Source organism: Elephas maximus, chromosome 11, assembly GCF_024166365.1.
Source record: "Elephas maximus indicus isolate mEleMax1 chromosome 11, mEleMax1 primary haplotype, whole genome shotgun sequence".
Classification (NCBI taxonomy): domain Eukaryota; kingdom Metazoa; phylum Chordata; class Mammalia; order Proboscidea; family Elephantidae; genus Elephas; species Elephas maximus.
This window is the reverse complement of record NC_064829.1, coordinates 54,374,575-54,399,425: the sequence shown is the minus strand read 5'-3', so window position 1 is coordinate 54,399,425 and position 24,851 is coordinate 54,374,575. Positions and strand designations below refer to the sequence as shown.

Genomic DNA, 24,851 nt, shown 5'->3' with positions numbered 1-24,851 from the left:
ACAAATAATAAATAAATCAAACAAAGATTGCAAGACAGGGGAAGATTAAGAAAAGAAGAACCAGTAATAAAAAGTAACATGTTGAATATAAATAGTAAACTCCAAATAGACAATTAGAGAATTACTGAGAATGTTAATATAGGGGCTAAATAAGGATTCTTGAAAAACGATATAGCATATTTGTGCAGGGCAAAGAGTTAAAATTAAGAAACAAAATCTAAGGATAAGAGATGACTGGAGAGAAGTAAAAGAGTTTTAAGGTCTGTTTGAAAGCCTTTATTTCTTCAAGGTAGGGAAGGAGCATTGAAGAAATGGGGTATATTGGCAGAATAATAGAGAAAGATGTTTTTCATCATGAGTGTTGGGAAAGGGACAGTAACTACTATTAGAATGGAAAAGAATGGTAGAACTCCCATATTAACAGAAGGAAGAAAGAAAAAAGGTAGTAACATGATCAAACTTACAAAATAAGGAAAATTAAAAATCAAAAGCAATATGAAAAATAAATAGTAAAAAAAAGTAAGCTAGAAGAAATAAAATAATCATATTGATTATTATACTAAGTGTGAACAGGCTGAATTATCCTATTAAATCATAGAAACACTAAGATTAGCTTAAAAAATAAAATACAGCTGTATGTTATTTTTAAGAAATCTAGTTAAAAGAAAAACGTAAAGGTTAAAAACAAAGGGATAATACCAGAAAGAAAGCAGGTATGGCAACACTGATGTTGGATAAAGTAGAAGGGAGGTTAAAAGCACTAACTGGGATAAAGAGGGGTCTTTCATAATGGTAAAAGGCAAAATTTATGAAGACTCAATGATAGTAATAAATCAATAGGTATCAAAAAACATAGCAGCTAAATATACAAAGCAAATCTTTTAGAGAGAACTTAGTAACACTATACATTTATAGCATGATTTTTAATAAACCTTTTCAGAATTAAGATTCCATAGGCAAAAATAAATAAGGACATAGAGGAAATGAATGATTCAATTAACAATTGAATTTAATATATATTTCCTTCAAGTAAAAAATTTGCATTTTTATATGTACAAAAATCAATCAGGTACTTGGTTACAAAGAAAAACCTATAAAATTTTAAAGCAGAGATTTTATGGGCCATATCTTCTGTTTATAATCCAATAAAACTAGATATATAAAATTAAAAAATAGCAAAAGATTCCTAAGTGCTAGAAATTAAGAAATCCATTCGTATATAATCATAGGCTCAAAGAAGAAATCAAAACTCAAATTACAAATTATTTAAAAAATCAACGAAAGTAGAATACTTTATTTCAAAACCCATGGTACACAAAAGCCCTGGTGGCACAGTGGTTAAGAATCCAGGCTGCTAACCAAAAGTTTGGCAGCTCAAATTCACCAGCTGCTCCTTGGAAACCCTATGGGGCAATTCTACTATGTCCTATAGGGTTGCTATGAGTTGGGTTTGGTTTTGGGTATGGTACACAGCTACAGCCTGTACTCAGGAAAAATTTAATAGCCTTAAATGCTTTTATTGTTAAAAAAGAGAGATCTAAAATGAAGGAATGTTACATCAATTTTAAGACATTAGGAAAAAAGAAAATTTAAATAAACCATGAGAAAACAGGAAGAAGAAATCAATAAAATAGAAAACAAACCAAAACAAGTAGAAAGGACAAATTAATCTGAATCGGCTTTCTGAAAAAGCCAGTAAAATGGATGAACCCTCACAAACCTAATTAAAGAAAACAGACCAAAACTAAGAAGATTCGAAAAGAGAAAAGAGACACAACCACAGATACAGGAAAGATGAAAATTATTACATGAAAACATCACGAGTAACTCTATGGCAAAACATTTTAAAATGTTTTGTCGTAAACATAAACTCTCAAAGCTGACCCAAGAAGAAGTAGAAAACTTGACTATGTCAACTACCGTAGAAGAGAATGGAAAGATCTTTCCAGACCTACCATTTAAAAATGCAGCAGGACAAGACCATATCATTGCTTATGGTATGGTTCATGGCCAAACTCATCAGTGTTGAAGGAGAGGAGATAAAAAGGGAAGGGGGAGACGGTGAGGTCAAAGGGAGAGGAGATACGAAGATTGGGGGAGGGGCCAGTAGGAGGAAGGAAGTGGGTGTGATGTCCTCCACTAAAGCCTTCCCCTCCCCATACATTTCTGCTGTTGTGAATGGTTTCAAATTTATGTTCAACATAGGTACTACCATTTGTACAACCAAGAGCTATCAGTAATTTGGGGGAGAGTGTAGAAAACAGTGGTAGCTGGGGTCCCAAAGTTTTATTTCTCTTGAGTGGCTGCCTCCTATAACTTCATGTTATTAGTGTGAATCTGTACATCCAGGGTTCCTATGCCCACTCATTCAGTGGGTCAGTGAGATGGGAAGCCCTGGTAAGGGTGAGATAAGATCACTCCAAGACACTTTGGGCTACCTACTTCAGAGGCCATCTGGGCATCTGTCCTTGGCTTCTGGGCAGGGTTATCGGCATTGTGCAGGCTTTTCTTAGAGTGGTGGGGATTTTTCACTTCTGCCCCATCCTTATCCGTGCCCATGGAAGGGATGCAGTCTCTGTTCACCAGCCAGACCTAGTGAGTTTTGTTCAGCCTCCAGGAGGAGTTCCTCTTGATACATTTGGGAAATACCATCAATTTTATTCCTCTTAGCCCACAAAGATGGTTTTAAAACATTTCATCACTCATATATGATTTCTCTTGGCAAGCTAACTCAGTGATTAACAACACTTCATTCAGGCAGTTCTTTCTTATTACAAAGTAGGAAATAATTTGATTTTCTATTTTCTACATAAATATCTGATCATATTGGTCATAGTGTGGAATAGAGAATTTCTGGGACCCTGTGGTTTTTTCAGACTTGCTGGACATGTTTTTTCCTTTTTCTGAATAGCTTAGCCTTTATCCACTTGTCTTCGAGTGGGTTTGGCAGTTTGTAATACAGTTAAATTTTAATTCCTATCAGGGGCTAAAATGCGAACATGAGGGGGGAAAAACCCCAGATACCTGTGACCAGTGGTACCTTGTAAATGACAAATTATGAAGTGGGTGGGAAGAGAAGGGACAATCTTGTCCAAGTGAACTGAAAGATTTTTTCATATTTAAATAGTGTCACTTTCCTGAAAATCCAATAAAAAGCATGGCTAAAGGACCATTCCCATTCAGTCCCAGTGATTTGGGTGGGGATTAATGGAGAAGGGAAGGGCTTTTCTAGCGCAAGTAGGCCACAATGAATCAATAAGGTTTCTGGTTTGGTTACCTTTGTTAGGATATGTTGGGGATCTCTCCTCCATTTTGGGTAATTGAGCCCCCTCTGGAAGCCTGGCAAGGAACTGAAGTCCCTGTCCTCCGTTATAAAAGGGACTCATGTAGCACAGAATGGTGGGACCACATGAACCTCACACACCCTTCCAGCCCTGAGAGTATATGAACCTCCCTGCTCCTCTTGCCTGGGAACATCTATGATCTGGTTAAACAAGCCAAGTTCATCAATTAATCACCTTCCTAAAAGACTAAATAATGTTTTTGTTATAAGTCAATGGCATTTAAAACACACTCCTTATTTATAACTCCAGCAAGCCTGTTACTAACGTCCTCTAATGTCCTATGAAGGAAAGTTATGGAGATTTAGGCAGAGAGAGAGAGAGAGAGGAAATCAGCTCCTGGGAAAGAGAGTTATAAGTTTGTTTGGGCCCACACAGGCTTAAGGCAAGACAAGAAGTGCTGCAGTTGATTGACTAGAGTTGAGACCACAGGGGACAGACAGAGAGAGCAGACACCAGCTTCAGGCAAAGGGCATGTCTGCCTGGGCCTTGGCTAGTCACCACTGGGGGACTTCTCTTCTTCACTGCTTTTCACTGTCAGGAAGTAGATACGATTGGCCTCTGGGTAAGTGACTTGGCTGAGCGGGAGCTTGTAGATGGCAGGGTTGTTGGTCGTCAGGAGCAGGAAGATGATGGTGGAGAAGCAGAAGGGCCAAGTGCCTGGTGGCACGCCAACCTGAAGATAAAAGCATAGGGGCCTGAGGAATGTTCCTAGGCCCCTGTCTGGAGCCAGGGGCCCTGGTGGAGAAGAGTGTGGAAAGGGTTGAGGATGGGGACTCTCTGCCAGGGAAGGCATTGGTGTTTCTGGACTCATAATGACAGAGTAGCTGGTCATGAAATTTGAGATATTGGTACTTTCGGGCACAATCAGAATCTTTTAATGATGGAGCTGAATATTAGCCTAGGGATGGTCTTCTGCATTCAGCCATACACCAGTACCTCCATCTGTTCATTCATGTTTTCCACTGCTGGTTACATCACTCTCTCTTTCACACACACACACACACACACACACACACACACACACACACACACACACACACACACACACACACACACACACACACACACACACACACACCAACCAGAGGCAGTGTACACACATGCCAGGCATTTTCTGGACAAACCCTGGATAAAACTTGACGGAGGCGTTGTGTGGACACCAGCTACTATAAGCCACTTGGATTCTTCCAAGAGTCTCCAAGTGTTCTGAGGCCCTGGCCAGGGAAGACACTTTAGGGAGGGGTTCAGGAGAGCCTGCACTTACCACCGACATTATGTTGGAGAGGGCTGCTCCTGTGTACGCACAGAAGAGGGCTGTGGAGGAACAAGGACCATCAGAGACTCTGCTTCCCCCAGCCTGCCCCTGCCTCCCAGCCACTTGCTCAGACCTAGAGCAGTGGTCCCACCCTCTCTCCCACAATATCCCACAATCTTCGTCCATATGGCAGTCTTATTGATTATCTGTGTAATTACTTCTCCTCTGCTAGAGCGTGGCTTCATGGGGACAGGTTTCTTATGTGTCTTTGTCACCATTGTATCTTTTGTGCCTAGTCTAGGGTCTGGCGTTTAGTGGTTCTCAGCACATAGTTGTTGAATGAAGAGTTATAGAGAGCAGGGATGCTGTCAATAGCACACGAGAAAATGCATGTGTGATTTCCTTGCAAACTTTAGAACACTGTGTAAATATAATGGAAGTAATAATGGCCTTTACCCCCTTTGATAGAAAAGGAACTTCTAATCCACCTGTTAAATGCAGCACTGGTGTTAGGGCCCAAGCTCCTGGTCCTTCTACCACTGATGCTCTACTTATCAGTGGTCACCGTGGGTTTCACATAACAAAGAAGAGAGAAGAATAGCCAGAGTGGCTTGGCTGTCAGCTTTCTTGAATACCCACCACAGAAGAGGGCCAGCAGGTGGGTCTGCCAGGTGAGGGCGTAGAACATGCCTCCAATGGCGATGCAGGAAAGGACGCAGTTGTAGCTCAAGAGGCCCATGTAGATCGTCTCAAAAGGGGTGGCCACCGTCAGGGCTGTGGGACAACATGTGGTTTTTCTGGACGGTTCTGGGTCACAGCATAAAGGCCACCCTGTGGCTGGCACCAGGTCTCAGGATGGCAGGCCTGACACTGCTCCTGTCATTCACTCCACGGCCCATGCCCTACATGTCAGATGAGCCTCCACGAATGATATCTAGTCTTAGGAAACCAACGCTGATAAGGGAGCAGTGGTTTTCATACTGTTTTCTGAAGCCAAAGGCTTCGCACTCAGGTATGTCTACTTCTGGGGTAGGGAAAATCAAGGAGGTGGGGCTCCAGCCCTTCTCTATGCCTTTGACCAGAGCAGCTGCATTTTTAGCAAGGAGGATGTCACTTCAAAAATGGTTCAGAAAATTATGTATATACACATATAGACAAGTATAGATAAATATAGCCGTGTTACAATAAAAAGGATGAGATGTTAATAATAGGTGAATTTTGGTCAAGAGTTTATGGGTGTGTTTTGTATATTTTTGTGATTTTTTTGATGTTTGAAATTATTTACAAATTAAAAAATGTTAAAAGTGCTGCTTCCAAAAAGTATTTAAAAACATTGGAATAAGTCAACAGACTCCTACTCCCAAATCCCTCCACCCCAATTTCTAACTCTACTATTAGCCTATACATACATAAATGTGTGTATATACATACATGTATATGTATTAAATTACATTTGTCAACTGGCAATCTAATTTTTCAGAAAACATTTCCCTTTTTTTGTTAGTTGCTGTCAAGCCAATTCCAACTCATGGCGACCCCAAGTGAGTCCCTGGGTAGTGCAATAGTTTAAGTGCTAACTCCTAACTGAAGTGTTGGCAGTTCAAACCTACCCAGAATTATCTTGGAAGTAAGGCTTGGCCATCTAATTCTGAAAGGTTACAGCCTTGAAAACCATACGGAGTGCAGTTCTACTCTGCACACTTGAGGTTGCCATGTTTTCCTTTTAGCTTACTCAAAATTTCAGCATGCTGGGTCATTTATACCCCTGCTTGGTCTGTTACTGCTTCCCATCTCCTCCCATGGTACCGTTCTCCTCTTGCCCCTCAGCACCCAGGAGCCCCATTTACAGGCTGACTGGGTCTTCAGCCCCCACATGTCTCTCCCTCCACATGTCTGGCTGCTGCAATCTGCTCCCTTTGAGACTCCAGAAAGGGAAAAATAAACCCCTACCCCTGACAGTGCCTTAAGACCCCAGTGAAGAACCTTAAGTCCAGAGTGTTTGCCATGCTCACAGGAGAAATAATCACAGGAAAAGCATCCCAGGACCTCCCTGCAGAGTGTGGGCCATGTCCTACCTGCTAGCATCCCCAAAATTGAGCCAATGGCCGCATGCAAGCAGATGAGGGGTGAGGAGATGAACAGAGCCACCAGGAACACGCCGCCTGTCCAGGGATTGTCACAGCCGTACACCTGGCCGACCCCGATGGGGATGGCTTGTAACAGCTGCAAAGTCAACAGGGTCCAGGTCACTCAAGTGTGGGCTGATGTGCCAGGCAAGACTGAGCCACTCCTAAGGGAGCAATGGGGTGGAACGGGAGGCTGACTGTGCCCTTCAGAGTGTGAGAGAACATGGGAAGGCAAGAACTGGAACAAACAGTGCCTCACTCCACAACCTAGCAGGCATCTGAGCATCCCTTGGGCAAGGCAGGCAGACCCCTGACACAGGGGCTGGGCACTAACACTTCTGAGGAGCACAGGTTTCTGCTTGGAGAGTGGAAGCTCTGAGGGCATCAGAGAGTCTAGGGGACCAAGACTGCCACTGGAGATATCAGGGCACTGAGGGATTTTCTCTAGACATTCTGCAAGCCTAAAAATACTTTAGGAATATTGGGGATATTCTAGGAAATGTTCTTGGAAATATTGTAGGCCATTTTGATGGATGATTTCCCCAAAGGTTACACAGTTTGTTGGTGGCCAAGACCTGGCTAGAGCCTCTGACCTTGACTCCTAGTTTAAGGCTCTTTACCACTCTCATCATCTCTCCATCAAGACACCGTTGATGAATCCTCTTTGGTGGCTGCTGTGTATTCGGTGCTACCCTGGGATCTGTGGGTTCCCAGGAGAAGTAGATGGCATTTCCCCTGCTCTCAAGGAGCCCTTAGCATTAAGAAAAGGTAGTGTGTGGGGCATCCAGAGAACAGCAGGAAGCCCAAATATCCCAGAACCTGAGTATGACTTGGTGGTGTTGGAATTTGAGATGATTGATTCGGCAGTGAGAGTTCCTGGGTGGGGAAAATGGTTAAAGCCTTTGCCTGCTAACTGAAAGGTTGGAGGTTCGAGTTCACTCAGGCGTGCTTTAGAAGAAAGGTCTGGTGATCTACTTCCACAAAATTAGCCATTGAAAACCCGATGGAGCACAGTGCTACTCTGCCTTGATTCGGAATTGACTCAACAGCAACTGGCTTGTTTGGCAGGAACGTCAGATGGCCTTTCTCTGCCCAGGCTGACTCATCCACATTTTGGCAGTCCTTTTAGGGCAGGAAAGGGGGGAATATGGCAAGGTAGGGAGGGCACTGGTCTGCGATTCCAGGGCTCCAGCTTCATTGTGTGATCATGGGCATGTCACTCCCTCATTCTGGGCTTTCTTGTCCCCGTCTGTAACATGTGAAGGCTGGCCGAGTGGATGATCCTTCCAGCTTTAGAATCCTGTAATTCTTTTCTCCATTACCAAGCCATATGACCTCTTTGAGGACAGGGACCCTTTGGGCTGGGTACATAATAGGTGCTTACTAGATATGCAGTGACTGTCATTAGTTTGGTGATTCCCAAACTTTGCTGCACATTGGGATCACTTCCAAAAAAAAAAAAAAAAAACCTGCCAATGCCAAGTTACCCCCTAGACATTCTAATTTAATTGGCCTGGGGGGATAGGACCCAGGCATTGGGTGATCCTCAAGTGCAACAGAATTTGGGGACTAATGGGTTAGTAACGGAGTCCCTTGGTGGCACGTACAGTTAAGCACTTGGCTACTAACTGAAAGGTTTGCAGTTTCAGACCACCCAGACGCTCCTTGGAAGAAAGTCTTGGTGACCTACTTCGGAAAAATCAGCCATGAAAACCCTGTGAAGCATCGGGCTCTACTCTGACACACGTGGGGTTGCCGCGAGTAGAGGTCAACTCCACTGCATCTGTTTTGTTTTTGTTTTTTTCCATTAGTTACAGATAATCTACTGTGGAAGCTGGGAGCTGATTGCATTTCTTCCTTTGGATAAAATTTTGTACTTTTTGACAACTTGATTTGATTCTGGAATCAGTCTGATTTCTTTATGGAATAAGTGTTTGAGGAGTCCCAGGGAGCTTTTAAGCTTTGCCCACCCTTGTCTCCGAATGAGTGGCGTTTTAATAGCCAAACACTGTCTGGATCAGAGCCTACAGACTTGTCGTGGTGCCCAGTCTTATTCATCCCTGTGTCCACCCCAGGACCTGAGTGGTGGCTCTGAAAACAGACTGGAGAACTCAGCTTAAGTGTGGGGAACAGGCTGGAAATCTACTCAGTAAACATCCCATGACCACCTACAACTTCCCAATGTCTGAGGAATGCTGGATGCTGAGGGGAATCCAACTTCCACTCTTCAATCAGGAAACACAAGTTTTAAGCTCAAACAGTCAAGAATGAGAGGAATGAGGGAACAAGTTGCCTTGGAATGGAGCCTGGGCTTAGAGGGAAGTGTCCTCAGCTGGGATCCATATTTTAGCCTGGTGAACTGTGGAACCAGGGCCCCCTGTCCTCCCTCCACGCTGTTGTCGAGGTCACAGATGACATGCTGGTGTGAAGGGCAGTCAGGTATGTGGTGGAAATTTACTGAACACTGACCTCCTCCAAACTGATAAATTCTTATCTATCAACAACAAGATGGTTAAACAAAAAGGAAGTCATTGCCCCATTGTTTTAAGGAGAAAGAGGGAAACGGCATTGGTTCTTCAAAACTTGGACCCAAATGGTATGGAAGAGAAGAAGCCAGTGGTCAGAGTGGTGGTGTGGTGGGGAGTTAAGATGATGAACTTGGGCCTCTGGGTATCTGAGCTTGGGTCCTGGCTCTACCACTTTCTAACTGCTTATGTTGAAGATGAACCAAAGAGGCATCTCTTCCCTGTGACCCACATGACTCTGGTCCTCTTGGCGCTGGGCTGTGCATCCTAACCGTCCTGATGGGGGCTCAGTGGGCCTTTTTCTCTGGTAATGCCACATATTCCTGTTGTTGTCACTTGGACAGTGCTTCATGGGTAGAGATCAGGGACAGTGAGGCCAGTGCACCCAAAGACAGCTTGCCTGATTGCCAGGAGGCCAGGTCATTGATGATTCTTTCATAGTTTGAGCTTTCAAAGTTCTTGTTCTGGCTGTTTTACATGTGAAAGGGCTGTGGTTGTTGTGTGCAGTGGAGTTGATTCCAATTCATAGCGACCCTATAGGAAAGAGTAGAACAGCTCCATAGGGTTTCCTAGGCTGTAATCTTTATGGGAGCAGGCTGCCACATCTTCCTCCCATGGAGCAGAGCAGCTGGTGGGTTCAAAACGCTGACCTTTTGGTTAGCAGCCGAGCACTTAACCAGTGTGCCACCAGGGCTTTCCCTTTAAGTGCAGAGCTGACTTTGCCATTTTAGGTGGATTTAGGTGCTAACACTGCCTCTGATCCTACCCCAGTCCCAAGCCCAGACAAAACTTTAAAAAGGTCTTGCATTGTTTGCAGCAGCTTTTGCCAATAGAGGCAGGGAGACATTTTTTTTTTTTTAATAGGTTTAGCAGAATGTGGTTGTCCCTGGAGGTTGCACCTTGCTGTGCCCGCCTGAGGACCTGAGCAGTGGCTCTGGATCTGAGCACCCCAGTACCAGAGCACCAGCAAGGTAAGCCCACATAGTGAACGGGCACAGCCTGCATGGTGAGGTCTTGGAAATCAGATCACACAAACAACATTTGAGGACGTGGGTTATGTCTTCCAATGTCCAAAAGACTATCGTGGAAGCAATATTCTAAATTATTCTAGAAAGCAGAGCTAGAACCAGTGGGTGAAAGTAAAGAGAGACAGATTTCAGAGTGTTATGAATTGAGTTGCATCCCCCCAAATGTGTGTCAACTTGACTGGGCTATGATTCCCAGTTTTGTGTGACTGTCTACCATTTTGTCATCTGATGTGATTTCCCTATGTGTTGTAAATCCTACCTCTATTTTGTTAATGAGGCAGGATTAGAGGCGGTTATGTTAATAAGGAAGGACTCAAACTATAAGATTAGGCTGTATCTTGAGTCAATCTCTTTTGAGATATAAAAGAGAGAAGTGAGAAGAGAGATGGCGGAAATTCATACCACCAAGACACAAGAGCCAAGACAACAGTACGTTCTTTGGACTCGGGGTCCCTGTGCAGAGAAGCTCCTAGATCAGGGGAAAATTGATGACAAGGACCTTTCCCCAGAGCTGACAGAGAGAGAAAGCTTTCCCTTGGAGCTGGCAACCTCAATTCAGACTTCTAGCCAGCCTCCTAGGCTGTGAAAAAATAAATTTCTATTTGTTAAAGCCATCCACTTGTAGCTTTTCTGTTATAGCAGCACTAGATAACTCAGGCACAGAGGAATGTAAAGAAGAATATGCCAACACTTACAGGAACCTAATGATGGGTGGACTGCATTTTGAAGCAGCAGGCGTTGCCTTACTGCATTTGTTCAAGCTTGGACCCCACAGCGGGGTTAACTGGATTTTAAGCACAGGTACTAGCTGTAGTTTGACCTTGCCAACTTACCCTCTCTGTGCCTTAGTTTTCTCATCTGTAAGATGGAATAACAATAGTACCTGTAATACTCGGTTATTATGAAGGTTAAATGAGTTAATATGTTAAGTGCTTGGGGCAGTGCCTGATACCTAGTAAGTTTGTAATAGTTTTGGTGCTAGGTATCTCTATGTATGTTAACCAGGGCAAATTGTAGAATTCTATATATTTAATCTTATGTTAGATTTTTATTACTCGCCTTTGTCTTCGATGTCTACAAGTCAGCAGTGATAGTAGGATACAAAGGAGGGTTTCTCAAACTTGGCACTATTGACATTTTGGGGTGGATAATTCCTTGCTGTAGGGGCTGTCCTGTGCATTGTTAGGTGTTTAGCAGCATCTCTGACCTCTACTGACAGGATTCCAGTATTAGCTCCCCCAGCTTTTGTATTAATCAAAAATGTCTCCGGACATTGCCTAATGTCCCCTGGGGGGCAAAGTCCCCTGGTTGAGAAGCACTGATACAGTAAGTACATGAAAACTCACCCTCTGTCTTCCATTGATAGTGCCTTTTAAAATTTTAATTTTAAACATTTATTTTAGTCTCTGGTCCCTTTGTCAAACTATCCATCTTATCTAATATTTTCCCCTCAGCTTCCACCATTCTAAATTGTCAAGTTGACACTTATTTGTTCATTTGTTTATTATTTGTTTCTACATGTAGAGTGTAAGCTTCATGAGGGTAAGGATGTTGTCTGTCTTCTTCCTGTGTATTCACAGTATCTGAAAAGTGCCCAGCACATATTAGGAGTCCAATAAGGGTTTGTTGTATGAATGTATGGATGTGGTAGCAGCCCTTTCCTGTCTGCCTCTGGCCTAGAGCCCATCATGGGGTGGAGATGCATCTAGAGAAAATGTGAGCATGGGTAATCCACGAATAAGTTAGTCAGGTCTGTGGCAGGATCAGGGGTCCCAACCCTTCTGCCACTGGGTAACTTACCAATGGCATTTCAATCTCTGTCCAGGTGATGTTGGGCACTGAAGACACGGGTTTCACCAGTGTTGTGGGGAAGAAGAGGTTGTAGTGACCTGTGGCTGCCAGGTACAGGGTCACCGCAATGTTAAAGGGCAGTGTGAAGACAGGGAGGTCCCACTTGCTGAAGATGGAATTCAAGGCACTGGAAATAACTGGGCTAAAGACGGAAGAGACATAGAGTTAATCATATCTTTAGGTTTCCACTATCTCATCATCTCTGGCCAGTGTACCATCCATTGTACCCTCTCCTTAGCACAAGGATTCCTGGCTCCCTTGAGACTCTAGTGGTCCTTTGGTCTGGGGTTGGGAATAATATGCTCAATGTAAGCAATTGTTTCAGTCATCTGAAGCTTACTTCTTTGAGAAACAAATTTTAAAAGTATTGTGACCTGTTTCGAATAGAAAAAAAAAAAATTCCTGTTTCTTAAACCATAAAAACTAAACAAAATATAATCTTTTCTTATTGGTGCTAGGCCTGGTCTGTGACACCATTTTAGAAGTCTGACCTTCTGGGAGGAGTCTTCTATGTACTTAGGTAAGCAAAGGCCTGGATTCAGCACAGATACATTGAGACACTCTAGAAACTGCCAGGTGAAAATGAAACCTTCAGTTTGGATTTTGGAAACAGAGCTGGGTGCGAACCCTAACTCCTACACTTTAGGCTGAGCAAACAACCTTAGGTAGTTAATTTCCTTTAGCTCTGGTTTCCTCCGGAAGGGACCAGCCACTCTAGCCTTACACCCCATGTCTCCCACCTTTAGTGAGTTGCTGGACAAAACAAGAAATCACATAATTATGTTGATGGGCTTGTTCTTAATTAATGACCATGAATCTTAAATGGGCATTCAAGACTTCCTAAAAGTTCTGTTTACACACCCCTAAAAAATTAACTCTCCAACTTGCTGAGACAATTATTTCACGTTTTCTCTTTTCTCCTCAAATCTTCACTATCTGTGTCCCTTTAGTCTCAGCTAACCACCTTGATTACTTCATTAAGAAAATACATGTCATGGGAACAGAAATGCTTCACTTTCCCACTCACGAAACCCACACCCTCCCTGATTTATGCACACAAACTCTGCCTCCCGGTCTGTTTCATATAATGGAAGAAGTGGCCCTGCTCTTTTGTTAAGCTGATTCTTCTCCTAGTACTCTGAATCCAATTGTCTCAAGGACTTCAGACCTGAAATTCTCTCCTCTCTCTCCTGTAGCTCTCTCCCTCTCCTCTGGATCACTCTCATCAGTATACAACAGGCTCTAGTATATTCTACCTTTAAAAAACATTCCCTTTTAACCTATGTCTCCTCCAGCTATTGTTCCATTTCTCTGTTCTCCTCACAGGAATACTCCTCAAAAGTGTTGTCTGTCTTTGCTATTCCCAATCACTCCCCACCCTTTTTTTCCTAAACCCAGCCCAATCAGGCCCATGTCTTCACCATGCCGTGGAAATGACTCTTGTCCAGTTTACTGAAGACATCTGTCTTGCCAAATGCAATGGTCAATTCCCTGTCCCCTTCATTTTATAGTTGAACCTTCCTAAAGTATTGAAACAGTTTCTTTCTAGGTAGTCATGACACTGGGCTCTCTAATTTTCTTCTTGCCTCTCCACCTGTTCCTTCTTAAGTCCCCTTCCATGTTCCTTACCCTCTTCTGCCAGACATCTAAATGTTGGAAGACTCTAGGGCTCTATCTTTGGTCTTCTCTTTTTTATCTTCTCTTTCTGAGTGATATCCTTTAGTCACTTGGAAGAAATACCTTCTATGTGTTTCCACCTTACAAATCTTGATCATATTACTAAGTTCCGAATTTGTACATCCAATTACTACCTCAATAGCTCTACTTGGAAGTCTAAAATTTAATTTATCCAAACAGAACTCTTGATTTGCACTCCCTTGCCTCCACCAACCTGTTTCTCTCAATCTTCACCACCAACCCAGCTGCTCAGGAAAATCCTAGGAGTACATTGAATCTTCTTTCGTCTTCCCCCCTCATACTTCACAGCCTCACTACAAGTCCTGTTGCCTCTACTCTCAATCCAACCAATTCTCACCACCTTCATGGATATCACCCTAGTTCACACCATCTCTCTGCTGATTATTACAGCAGATTCCTAACTGTGCTTCCCACAGCCACCCTGGCTCCGGTTAAAATCCATTCTCCACACTGCAAGCAGAGTGAGTTGTTTAATGAAACCATATTTCATCACTCCCTTGCTTAAAACTCTTTAACTGCTTCCTACCACAGCTGTAATAAAGTAAAAAGACTTACTGGCTCTATGAGGCGGACAGGAACCGGCTCTTGCCTATTCCCTGACCTCACCTCCTACCCCTCTTCCTTCATTCTTTGGGCCTCTCTGGTCTTGCTTCTGTTTCTTGAACACATCACACATCCCCCGTTGGGATCTTTGCATATGCTCCTTCTTCCGCCCCACACCCTCCACCCAGATCCTCACATGGCAGGTACCTTCTTATCATTTAGGTGACTGCTCAAATAGACCCTCTGCAAAGAGGCCTTCTCTGACCACTCATTTCTGGAATCACTCTCTGTCCCATTTGTCCTATTTTGCTTTCCTCAAAGCATTTATTGCATCTTGAAATTTTCTTTTTTATTAGTTGGTCTATGAGTTTATTGTTATTTTGCCAAGAAGAATGTAAGCTCCACAGAATAGAGAACGTCCCTTGTTCACAGCAATCCCCAGTGCCTAGAATGCACACAGTAGGTGCTCAACAAATATTTGTGGGATATACCTGGAAAAAGGAACTATTAATACCTACTGTATGATTGAATTTCAAGAACTACATGAATGGATCAATGAATGTACTGAATTAGAAGTGAAGCGCTTAGCCCAGAGTAGGGGTGTTCAATGTTTTCTTGTCTTTTAAACTGGAATTGGGGAGTGGGGAGTACTGAAGACAAACTACCACCTAGTGCAGTCTGGCTGAGGGGCTGTGCAAAGGGGATTAATCTATATAGTTAAAAACCAAATATATGCAAATGAAGACGAGTTCTCTTGCTCTTCACACAGGGGTATGTGGGAGGCATTAAGGAACTCTCCACTGAAATGATGGCTTTAGCTTTTTGTCCCAACTGATTAAGAAAGACAGAAACCCTATGAAGAAAAATAAATTGCCCAGAATGCTTAATGTAGTAATTTATTTGTAAGCACTACTAAAACGTAATGAAACAGTTTTTAAGCTGAATTAAACTAACTGGTTATAGTAACTCCAGAGTTTGAAACCACAGGAAGACATCTACTTCTTAGAGATGTTAAAAATAAATCACCATTCTGGGAGGCATAGAGCACAGGGTGGTATATTCATGCGAGGCCAGGGGTTGGGTGATGCGGATCCATCTCAGGCTTCCTGCCTGTGTAATGGCGGTTGTGCTACTGACACCCTTGGACCCTCTACAGAGCTGCTGCCAATTCCAATGGATGAAGGCCTAGCACATCCCTGCACTCAACTGCCTTCCATCTTGACCTTTTTATTCTATTTGCAAAATGAGGTGATTGTATTGAAAGATCTCAACTGATACTTCAACTTCAAAGATTCTACACTGAAATGTAGAAATTCTTTTCCAAGAAAGCCCTCTGAGTCTACACAAAGGAGTTTTTAAATTTTGGCTAGGCCACGAAAGAGATGATTCCCATGTGGTCTGTTGTTTAACAGTATTGATTTGGGATTCAGGTGGCCAGCATTCAGAAACCTTTGCAGAGTATGACCTGGGGCAAGCTAGTTAACCTCTGCATGCCTCAATCTTCTCTTCTGTAAATTGGGGGCAATAATAGCTTGACTTTGCTTAGCACTGTGCCTGGCAGCTTTCCTAAAGGAAGTACTGGGTAAGTGTTAGCCTATATTATAAAGCCTATCGTTCAAGGAAATTTTAAGCACAACAAAAACAATATGGTCTTTTGCTGCCTTAAAGGGTCCCATTAGCCCATATTCAGAACGACCCCATTGTGTTGTAACTGAACTCATAGACTTTCACAGTGTCTTGCTAGACAAACCAGCCCGAGTATGAAGATGCTGGGCTCCACAAGTGTGCAAGTCCCTGCCCAGTTTAAGACACAAGCACCTCAGGGCCCTGTAGATCTGTGAGCAGAAAGAATGAGACACCTCACCAGGCCATGGCTGTGAAGGTCACAGGGAGCAGCAGCCACCAGTAGTAGTCCCTCTTCTCGGAGAACACAGCCATCAGCAGCCCCACCAGCACCCCATTGTACCCGTGGAGTCCAGAGGCGATGGTGGACCTGAGGAAACAGTCACTTTGCATGTGAATTTGATGATACTTATCAAGGCCAATGGAAACCCTGGTGGCATAGTAGTTAAGTGCTGCGGCTGCAAACCAAAGTGTCAGCAGTTCAAATCCACCAGGCGCTCCTTGGAAAGTGTATGGGGCAGTTCTACCCTGTCCTATAGGGTTGCTATGAGTCGGAGTAGACTCTATGGCACTGGGTTTGGTTTGGTTTTGGTTATCAAGGCCAACTGGTACTTCGAGGATATGCTTAATTAAATGATTCCTTTAATAAAACCACATAGAAAAAAGTCAGCTCGCTCCATGAATATTGGGCAGCCTCATAGCTGCTAGCACCTTTCTAGATGACACACAAACACACAGACACATACCTTGATTATCTTGTGTACATGTAAAAAAAAAAAATTGTATTAAAAAAACCTGAATCCATTGCCGTCAAGTCGATTCCGACTCATAGCGACCCTATAGGACAGAGTAGAACTGAACCATAGTGTTTCCAAGGAGCAGCTGGTGGATTCGAACTGCCGACATTTTGGTTAGCAGCCAAGCTCTTAACTACTGCACCACTAAGGTTCCAAAATTAGTATAACCAAAACAAAAAAACCCAAACCCGTTGCCGTTGAGTTGATTCCAACTCACAGCGACCCTGTAGGACAGAGTAGAACTGCCCCATAGAGTTTCTAAGGAGTGGCTGGTGGATTCGAACTGTTGACCTTTTGGTTAGCAGCTGAGGCACTTAACTATTACACTGCCAGGTTTCCAAAATTAGTATACCAAGCTTGAAAAAAATTCCTGGTGAGGGGATGGTGCAGTTGGCAAAAGAAAAAAAAAAAAACTATAACACGTTATTTGCATAAAAATACGGTAACTAGAATTACACTCTTCTGTCTTATTTGTGGCTAAGCTTTCCTCTGCCGCTCAGAGGAGCCTCAGACTGTTAGGTGTAGAAGGAAATCTGTAGTGACTATTTGATTGGCTTGGGCAAGTTTACCAGCAGATATGGTGGGGAGGAAAATCAGAAAATCAGACTGCTAGAGCAGAAAGGGACGCAGGTGCATCTAAGCTGAACTGTCTGTCTCACAGATGAGGACACTGCGGCCGAAAGGGGAAGTGCTTGTCTAAGGTCACACAGCAAACAGGGCAGTAAGCTGGACAGTGCTCATGCCTGGTGGGTTTTGGTAACCAGTGATAAGAGAAAGCAATAAGCTACAAGTTGATCCTGTCAGGGGCCAATTCTATACCAGCTGCCCATGAGATCATAGGTAAATGGAAGCCAAGAAGAAGGAACCCACAGGTTGAAACAAAGAACACAAAATCGTGGCTGGAGCCTGTTTCTCATCTCACCAGACCTGCCCCAAAAGAATTCAGCCTCTTATTCATCTGACTTCAAATGACCTCCTGTTTGCTAAAATCATAGTGACCCCACCGAAGCTGGTGGAGATGCCAGGAGCAGCTTCTCACTGGAGACAAGCCTGCCCATGCATTTGCCTCAGTGGACCTGGGAATGCCAGATGGGCCTGGAGGCAGTGTGACGTTGGTTACAACTCAACCAGCTGATTGCTCCTGAGACTCTAAGTTCACTAAGGAGCCTCTGGCCACCCTGCCAGCACTGATGCCACGACAGGAAGAGCTCTGCCCTTGAACATGAAAGACCCAGGCCACACTTCCGAGTCCTGCTAGTACCTGGCTGTAGCACCTCAGGTGAGCACTCTACCCCTTCCAGTCTTCTCTTCCACACTTGCAAAATGCAGACCCTATACCTTTCCTGTCTGCCAGGTAATAATGCATGACAGAATAATCGCTGTGAGGGATATGTTTCATACTATGACCCAATTTGTGTGTTCTCTCTCTCATCAGTATAAGTAAAACAAAAATTTCACAAAGTAATAGACCCACAAACAGATTACAAAAACCAAACCAAATGTATTGCCATGAAGTCGATTCCGACTCTTAGCAACCCCACAGGACAGAATAGAACTGCCCCAAAGTGTTTTCAAGGAGCATCTGGTAGATTCGAACAGCCAACCTTTTGGTTAGCAGCCATAGCTCTTAACCACTGCGCCATCAGGGCTCCAACAAACAGATTGGTGACCCACAAATTGAAAAACACTAAGTATGGGATGAAGGAGCCCTGGTGGTGCAGTGGTTAAAGTACTCGACTGCTAACCAAAGGGTTGGCAGATCAAACCCACCAGCTGCTCTGCAGGGAAAAGATGTGGCAGTCTGCTTCCATAAAGGTTTACAGCCTTGGAAATCCTATGGGGCAGTTCTACTCTGTCCTGTAGGGTCCCTGTGAGTCAGAATTGACTCCATGGCAATGGGTTAAGCTTGGGATAATCCAGTATTTCCCAAATTTGCTGGCCATCAGTAGTACCATGCAGTATACTGGTGATGGTTGCACAACTTGGCTGAGTGTAATTAATGTCAGTGAATTACACATGTAAAAAATGTGGACATGGCGAAAGTTTTGTTACTTATATATTTACCACAGTTAAAAAATGTTGAAATGATAGATTTTTTTACTTATGTATTTATCACAATAAAAATTATTGAAATAGAAAATGTTTTATTATATATGCTTGTATCACACATATACACATAACCTGTAAAAGACAAAACAAAACAGATTTCTGAACCCAGATCCACTGAGTTAGAATATCTATGGAGGGTGGGGGGTAGGTGAGCCTGAGGGGTGCCCCATGTGATTCTGACCATCAGGGAAGTTGGGGAGCCGTTGCAATAACAGATGGCAAAGTCTGAGGAAATGGTCAAGTTCCACAAAATGCTAGTTGTTGTTGCTGTTCGTCAGCTCTGCCTCTAGTGCCTGCCTCTAGCCAACACTGGCTCCTCTACCCCTGCTGGGCTGTGCCTCGAGTTTCTCCAGCTTATTGTCCTTCTCGTACCTGCTGTCCCCTCTTCCCTGCCCTCCTTTCCCCATAGCTGATAGCTCAATGGCTGTTCTCTCTAATCTTCCACTGGGACTGATTTACTGATGTCTGCCTTCTCTGAACTTTCAATTATGTATTGTTTTCTATTATTCCAAGACATCTCCCACCCATTAATCTTGACTCCCTCAACTAGATTGTGGCCTCCAGAAAGGTAGGACAGCTTTCGAGAAAGATAAGGAGGTTCTTCTGTCCTCACTTAGAAGGGGTGTTCAGAGCAGACCTTGCAGTCACACGGAGCCTGGCGCAGTCCCTTGCTGTAAGTACTAGGAGTAGTTTTGTTTTGTAAGGACTTCCCATGACTTGGTCAAAGTTGATACCCATGAGACTGGGCTGGCTAGGAGGACAAGGTTGGCTGATATTCAAGTAAACACCTCTCCAACTGTCTGCCCCGTGCATCTCACCAACCTCCCTGTAGAGAGGGGCTCACCTGTCCTGGCTCAAGACGAGGGCAGTTAAGGTTGAGACCATGACTCCCAGGCCCCCAGCAATTGTCCACCAGGGATTCTGGATCAGGAGTCCAATGAAAATGATGAGCCCGCTGAGAGGATTGTTGACAAACATCACCTGAGCAGTACCCCTCAGGACCCAGTCTATGAACTGGAGGGCCAGGGACTTATCTGGAAGAGACAGACAGAGCCATCAGCAGGGTCCAGCCTGGGCCTCCCTGCTGGGCCACTGGCCGGAGTGAAAACCAAGGCAGACAGGGATGTACAAGCCTGGTAGGGTTGGTGGGGAGTGGTTGGCACTTAGCCTAAGTCCCAGAGTGGCCAAGCAATCAGTTGCAGGGGGTAGTAGTTTTTCCCATACAGATGGAGAACCCATGCTGAGATCAGTTTTAACACTGTTCCAGGCATTGACTTGTTTGGCAAAGAAGCCCCAGGAGCATTCCAAGGGAAATGCATGGGGGAGGGGTGGGGTGGGGAGTGCATAGTGCTGTATAACCCAGTTGAGGGCTGGTATCTGGGCAGCGAAGAAAGTAGCCTGGAGGCAGAGAAAGGAAACTAGGAAAGAAACTGTTCAGACCAGCTGTGAAAATCAGTATGGAGTCAGGCCCAGGGGAAGCCAAGTACAGAAGAGGGGACATACGTTCTGCTTCATTCTCTACTTTGGTTTCCAGGACAACCTATCCAGGTGGAGGCAGGTGGGACTGGTTGAGTGGGGGGTGTTTGTTGCAGCATGTAGCTCAGGGAGGTGAGGAGTGGGAAGAAGTTAAAAGGAAAGAACCCAGAAACATTGGGAAGGGTGATGCCACTATTTCCTTGGTACATGGCACATAATAAACCACTACGGAACGAGTGAAGGGGCGACCATTCCGCTTGTTTGGGACATGGCTTGTATGTTGCTAGTGTGGTTGTACTGGATTCCATGTAGGAGTGAACAATTTGCAAAGAACTTAGCCCAGTGAAGGGTGTTTAGTTCTGAAACTATGGGAATGTTAAAACAAACAAAAAACCCAAACCTATTAGCAGCTGTAGAACTTAACTACTATGCTGCCAGGGTTTCCATGGGAATGTTAGGGCATGGTTAAGATCTTGGCTACTAACCAAAAGATCAGTCGTTTGAATCCACCAGCTGCTCCTTGAATACCCTATGGGACAGTTCTATTCTGTTCTGTAGGGTCACTATGAGTTGGAATTGGCTTGATAGCAATGGGAGTCAACCCGGGCTGTAGCTGTGCAGCCTAGGGGACCCTCACCATGGTGAGTGAGGGGGCAGCTTCCTCAGCGAGGCCAGAGGGATGGCTGTCTCCGTGGCCTGACCCGGCTGCTCCCACCAGGTATTCACCTACCTTTCAGCCAGCTTCTGTACTCCTTCATATCGCCTGTGAGGTAGCCCACTGCCTGGAAGAGACCGATGCCCCCACGACCTGCAAAGCCCCGATGGGCCACCCTGCTTTCTCTCCTTTTGCTTCTTTCATTTGACTTCTCAATTTTCACAATGTGGCTACCTTCATTGGATGGCCGAAGATCCTTTCAGGAGAAGCCATGACAAGATGTCAGATAAGATAGCTTTCAGGGAACAGGGGCATTAGAGGTGGGGGAGGGGGCCAATTTTTTGGATAAAGATAAAGGATCATGAAGTCAAAAGGCACAACACGTGTTCAACTAATGCTACACAGATTGCCCCACATGGGCCTGCTCTTCTAGGACTACTATTCACCCTACATTCAGGGTTTCTCAACTTTTTGTGCCATGAATCCCTTTGGTAGTTTGGTGATGCCCCTGGACTTCTTCCCAGAATAATATTTTTAAATGTATAAAATAAAAAGGATTACAAAGGAAACTGAGATGTAGTTACCAAAATATAAAAAGAATGTGATATACTTGTTCATGTAGTAGATCCAATTATCATTATCATTTCAAAATACTGATGGGTGAATATACAGGGCCCCCTCACCCCAACTTAAGACAACTCTGTAGGCTCACCCCAGATCCAGAGTTCACACAGGATCAGTAAGGTCTTTTGTGACTGCATCACAGCCTGGTTTCTCCTGCTACCTTCACTCCTCTACCAGTGTTGATCCCAAGAGCACTTCCCGGTAAATTTCTTACACACAGATCTCCATCTCAACTTCTGCTTCCTGGAAAACCTGATCTCTGACAGTGGCATAAATCTCGTGTTCTGTTGAAATGACTGTTCATTGCCCATATTCATAATTGAAGGAAATGCTGAAGTTCATTGGAGGTTAGTGAAAATAAGGATCAATTATTTCCCCCATCCAGGTTCATACTTCCCTCAATTCTTTCTGTGGACCCCTTGGCCAGGAACCCATGTTCTAGAAGTATTCTGTCTAATACAGAGGCCAGTAGGAGATACAGCTGCTGAGCACTTGAAATATGGCTAGGCTGAGCTGAGATGTACTTTAAGTGGATTTTGAAGACTTAGTATGAAAAAAGAATGTAAAATATCTCAATGATATTTTATATCGATTACATATTAAAATAATAATATATGTAAGGCTAAATGAAATATATCATTAAAATTAATTTTATGTGTCTTTTTACCTTTTTAATGTGGTTGATAGAAAACTTAAACTCATACATGTGGTTCACATTATATTTCTATGGGACACTACCAATGTAGAGATTTTCCTGGCCTTTTTCTTGCAGCAAAACTTAACAGTTCTGAGGACATCAGTGAAAATGGTGGTATAAGGACCTTCAAAATTATTTCCTCCATAAATGTAACAAGAACACTGGCAGAAATTGTGCCTGAGTTGGTGGATAAGTTTGGACAAACAACAGGCTAATCAAAAAGCTTAAAAGGAAAAGCTGCCGATGCGCCTAAGCAGTGATTAGAAGGAAATTTAGAAGATCTCAAATCAATACCTTAATCTTCAATTTTAAGAAACTAAAAAAAGAAGAGCTAACTAAACTCAAAGCAAGCACAAAAAACAAAACCCGTTGGCATGAAGTCAATTCTGACCCATGGTGACCGACCCCATGTCTTACAGGGTAGAACTGCTCCATAGAGTTTTCTTGGCCGTAATATTTATGGAAGCAGATCTCCAGGCCTTTCTCCTGTGGTGCTGCTGGGTAGGTTTGAACAGTCAACCTTTAGGTTAGTATTTGAATGCAAACTGTCTGGGCCAACAAGGGGACCTCAAGCAAGCAGAAGGAAGGGAGTAACAAAGATTGAGGAAAATAAATGTAACAGAGAATAGAAATACAATTTTAAAAAATCAACAAAATCAAAAGTTGTTTTTTTGTAAAGATAAACCAAATTGACAAATCTTTAACTAGAGAAACAAAACAAAAAAAAAAAAAAAAAGAGAGGATTCAACTAAAATCCAGAATGAAAGAGGGACATTACTATTACCTTACAAATATAAGGAAAACCTTGTGGTGTAGTGGTTAAGTGCTACAGCTGCTAACCAAGAGGTCAGTGGTTGAATCTACCAGGCGCTCCTTGGAAACTCTGAGGGGCAGTTCTGCTCTGTCCTATAGGGTCACTATGAGTCAGAATCGACTTGATGGCAAAGGGTTTACAAATATAAAGAGGATTGTAAGAGATACTACGGACAATTGTATGATAAGCAATTAGAGAACCTATGTGAAATAGAAAAATTCCTAAAAAGACACAAACTACCAAAATTATTCAAAAATAAATAGAAAATCTTAATAGACCTATAACAATTAAGAGACTGAATTAGTAAAAAAAAAAGAAAAAAGGGACCTTCCCACAAAGAAAATCCCAGGCCTAGATGGCTTCACTGGCAAATGCTACAAAATGTATAAAGAAGAATTAACACCAGTCCTTCACAAACTCTTCCAAAAAAACAAACGAGGAGGAAACACTTACCAACTCATTCTATGATGCTAGTATTACCCTGATACAAAAACCAAAGACATCACAAGAAAAGAAAGCTATAGACCAATATCCTTTATGAATATAAATAAAAAATCCTTAATAAAATACTCTAAAACCAAATGTAGTAATATAGAAAAAAGATTGCATACTACGACCATGTGGGATTTATTTCACGAATTCAAGATTGGTTCAACGTATGAAAATCAATCAGTGTAATATTCCATATGAAGAGAATAAAGGAAAAAACACACAGGATCTCGTTACGTGCAGAAAAAGCATTTGAAAAAATTTAATACCCTTTCCTGAAAAAACCACTCAAGAAATTTGGAATAGAATGGAACTCCCTCACCCTGATAAAGGTGTCTATGAAAAACCCACTACTAATGTCATTCTTATATTAGTGAAAGGCTAAAAGCTTTCCTCCTACGACTAGAAGTAAGACAAGGATGTCTGGTCTTATCGCTTCCATTCAACATTGTACTGAAAATTCTAGCCAGGATAATTAGGCAAGAAAAAGAGACAGAATCATCCAAACTGGGAAGAAAGAAGCTATGTATCTCTATTTGCAGATGACACAAACTTTTATATAGAAACTCCTATGAAATCTACAAAAAACTATTAAAGAAAATAGACAAGTTCAACAAGGTTGCAGGATATAAGATCAATATACAAAATAAATTTTATTTCTACACACTAGCAATGAACAATCCAAAAATAAAATTAAGAAAACATTTTCAATTACAATAGTATCAAAAAGCATAAAATATCTAGGAATAAATTTAACAAAATAAGTGTAAGGCTTATACATCAAAAACAATTGAAACATTGTTGAAAGGAGTGAAAGACCTAAATAAATGACAAGACATACTGTGTTCATAAAGTGGAAGATTTAATATTCTTAATTTTGATCTATGGATTCAGTGCAATCCCTATCAAAATCTCAATTGCCTTTTTGTTTTTTGCAGAAATGAACAAGCAGCTCCTAAAATTCATATGAAAATGCAAGGGGCTAAGAACAGACAAAATCTTGAAAGAAAAACAAAGTTGGAGGATTCACATTTCCTGATCTCAAAGTTTATCACAATGCTACAGTACTCAAGGCTGTGTGGTACTAGTAAAAGGATAGACATAAATTAATAGAATAAAATTGAGAGTTCAGAATTAAGCCTTTACATTTATGGCCAGTTGATATTTGATATGGGTGCTGAGACAAATCAATGGGTA

General features: G+C 42.9%; 1 protein-coding gene across 1 annotated transcript in view; it reads right to left on the bottom strand.

Moving 5' to 3' along the window:
* SLC14A2 (solute carrier family 14 member 2) overlaps positions 1–24,851 on the bottom strand; it is a 511,838-nt gene that overhangs the window by 27,956 nt on the left and 459,031 nt on the right. The window contains exons 5-12 of the mRNA XM_049901586.1: positions 21,106–21,286; positions 19,744–19,933; positions 16,235–16,363; positions 12,079–12,271; positions 6,675–6,822; positions 5,239–5,373; positions 4,609–4,658; positions 3,843–4,017 (exon numbers count right to left, since the gene is read on the bottom strand). Of these exons, the coding sequence (XP_049757543.1) occupies positions 3,843–4,017; positions 4,609–4,658; positions 5,239–5,373; positions 6,675–6,822; positions 12,079–12,271; positions 16,235–16,363; positions 19,744–19,933; positions 21,106–21,286 (1,201 nt within the window). The remainder of the gene's footprint in view (positions 1–3,842; positions 4,018–4,608; positions 4,659–5,238; positions 5,374–6,674; positions 6,823–12,078; positions 12,272–16,234; positions 16,364–19,743; positions 19,934–21,105; positions 21,287–24,851) is intronic.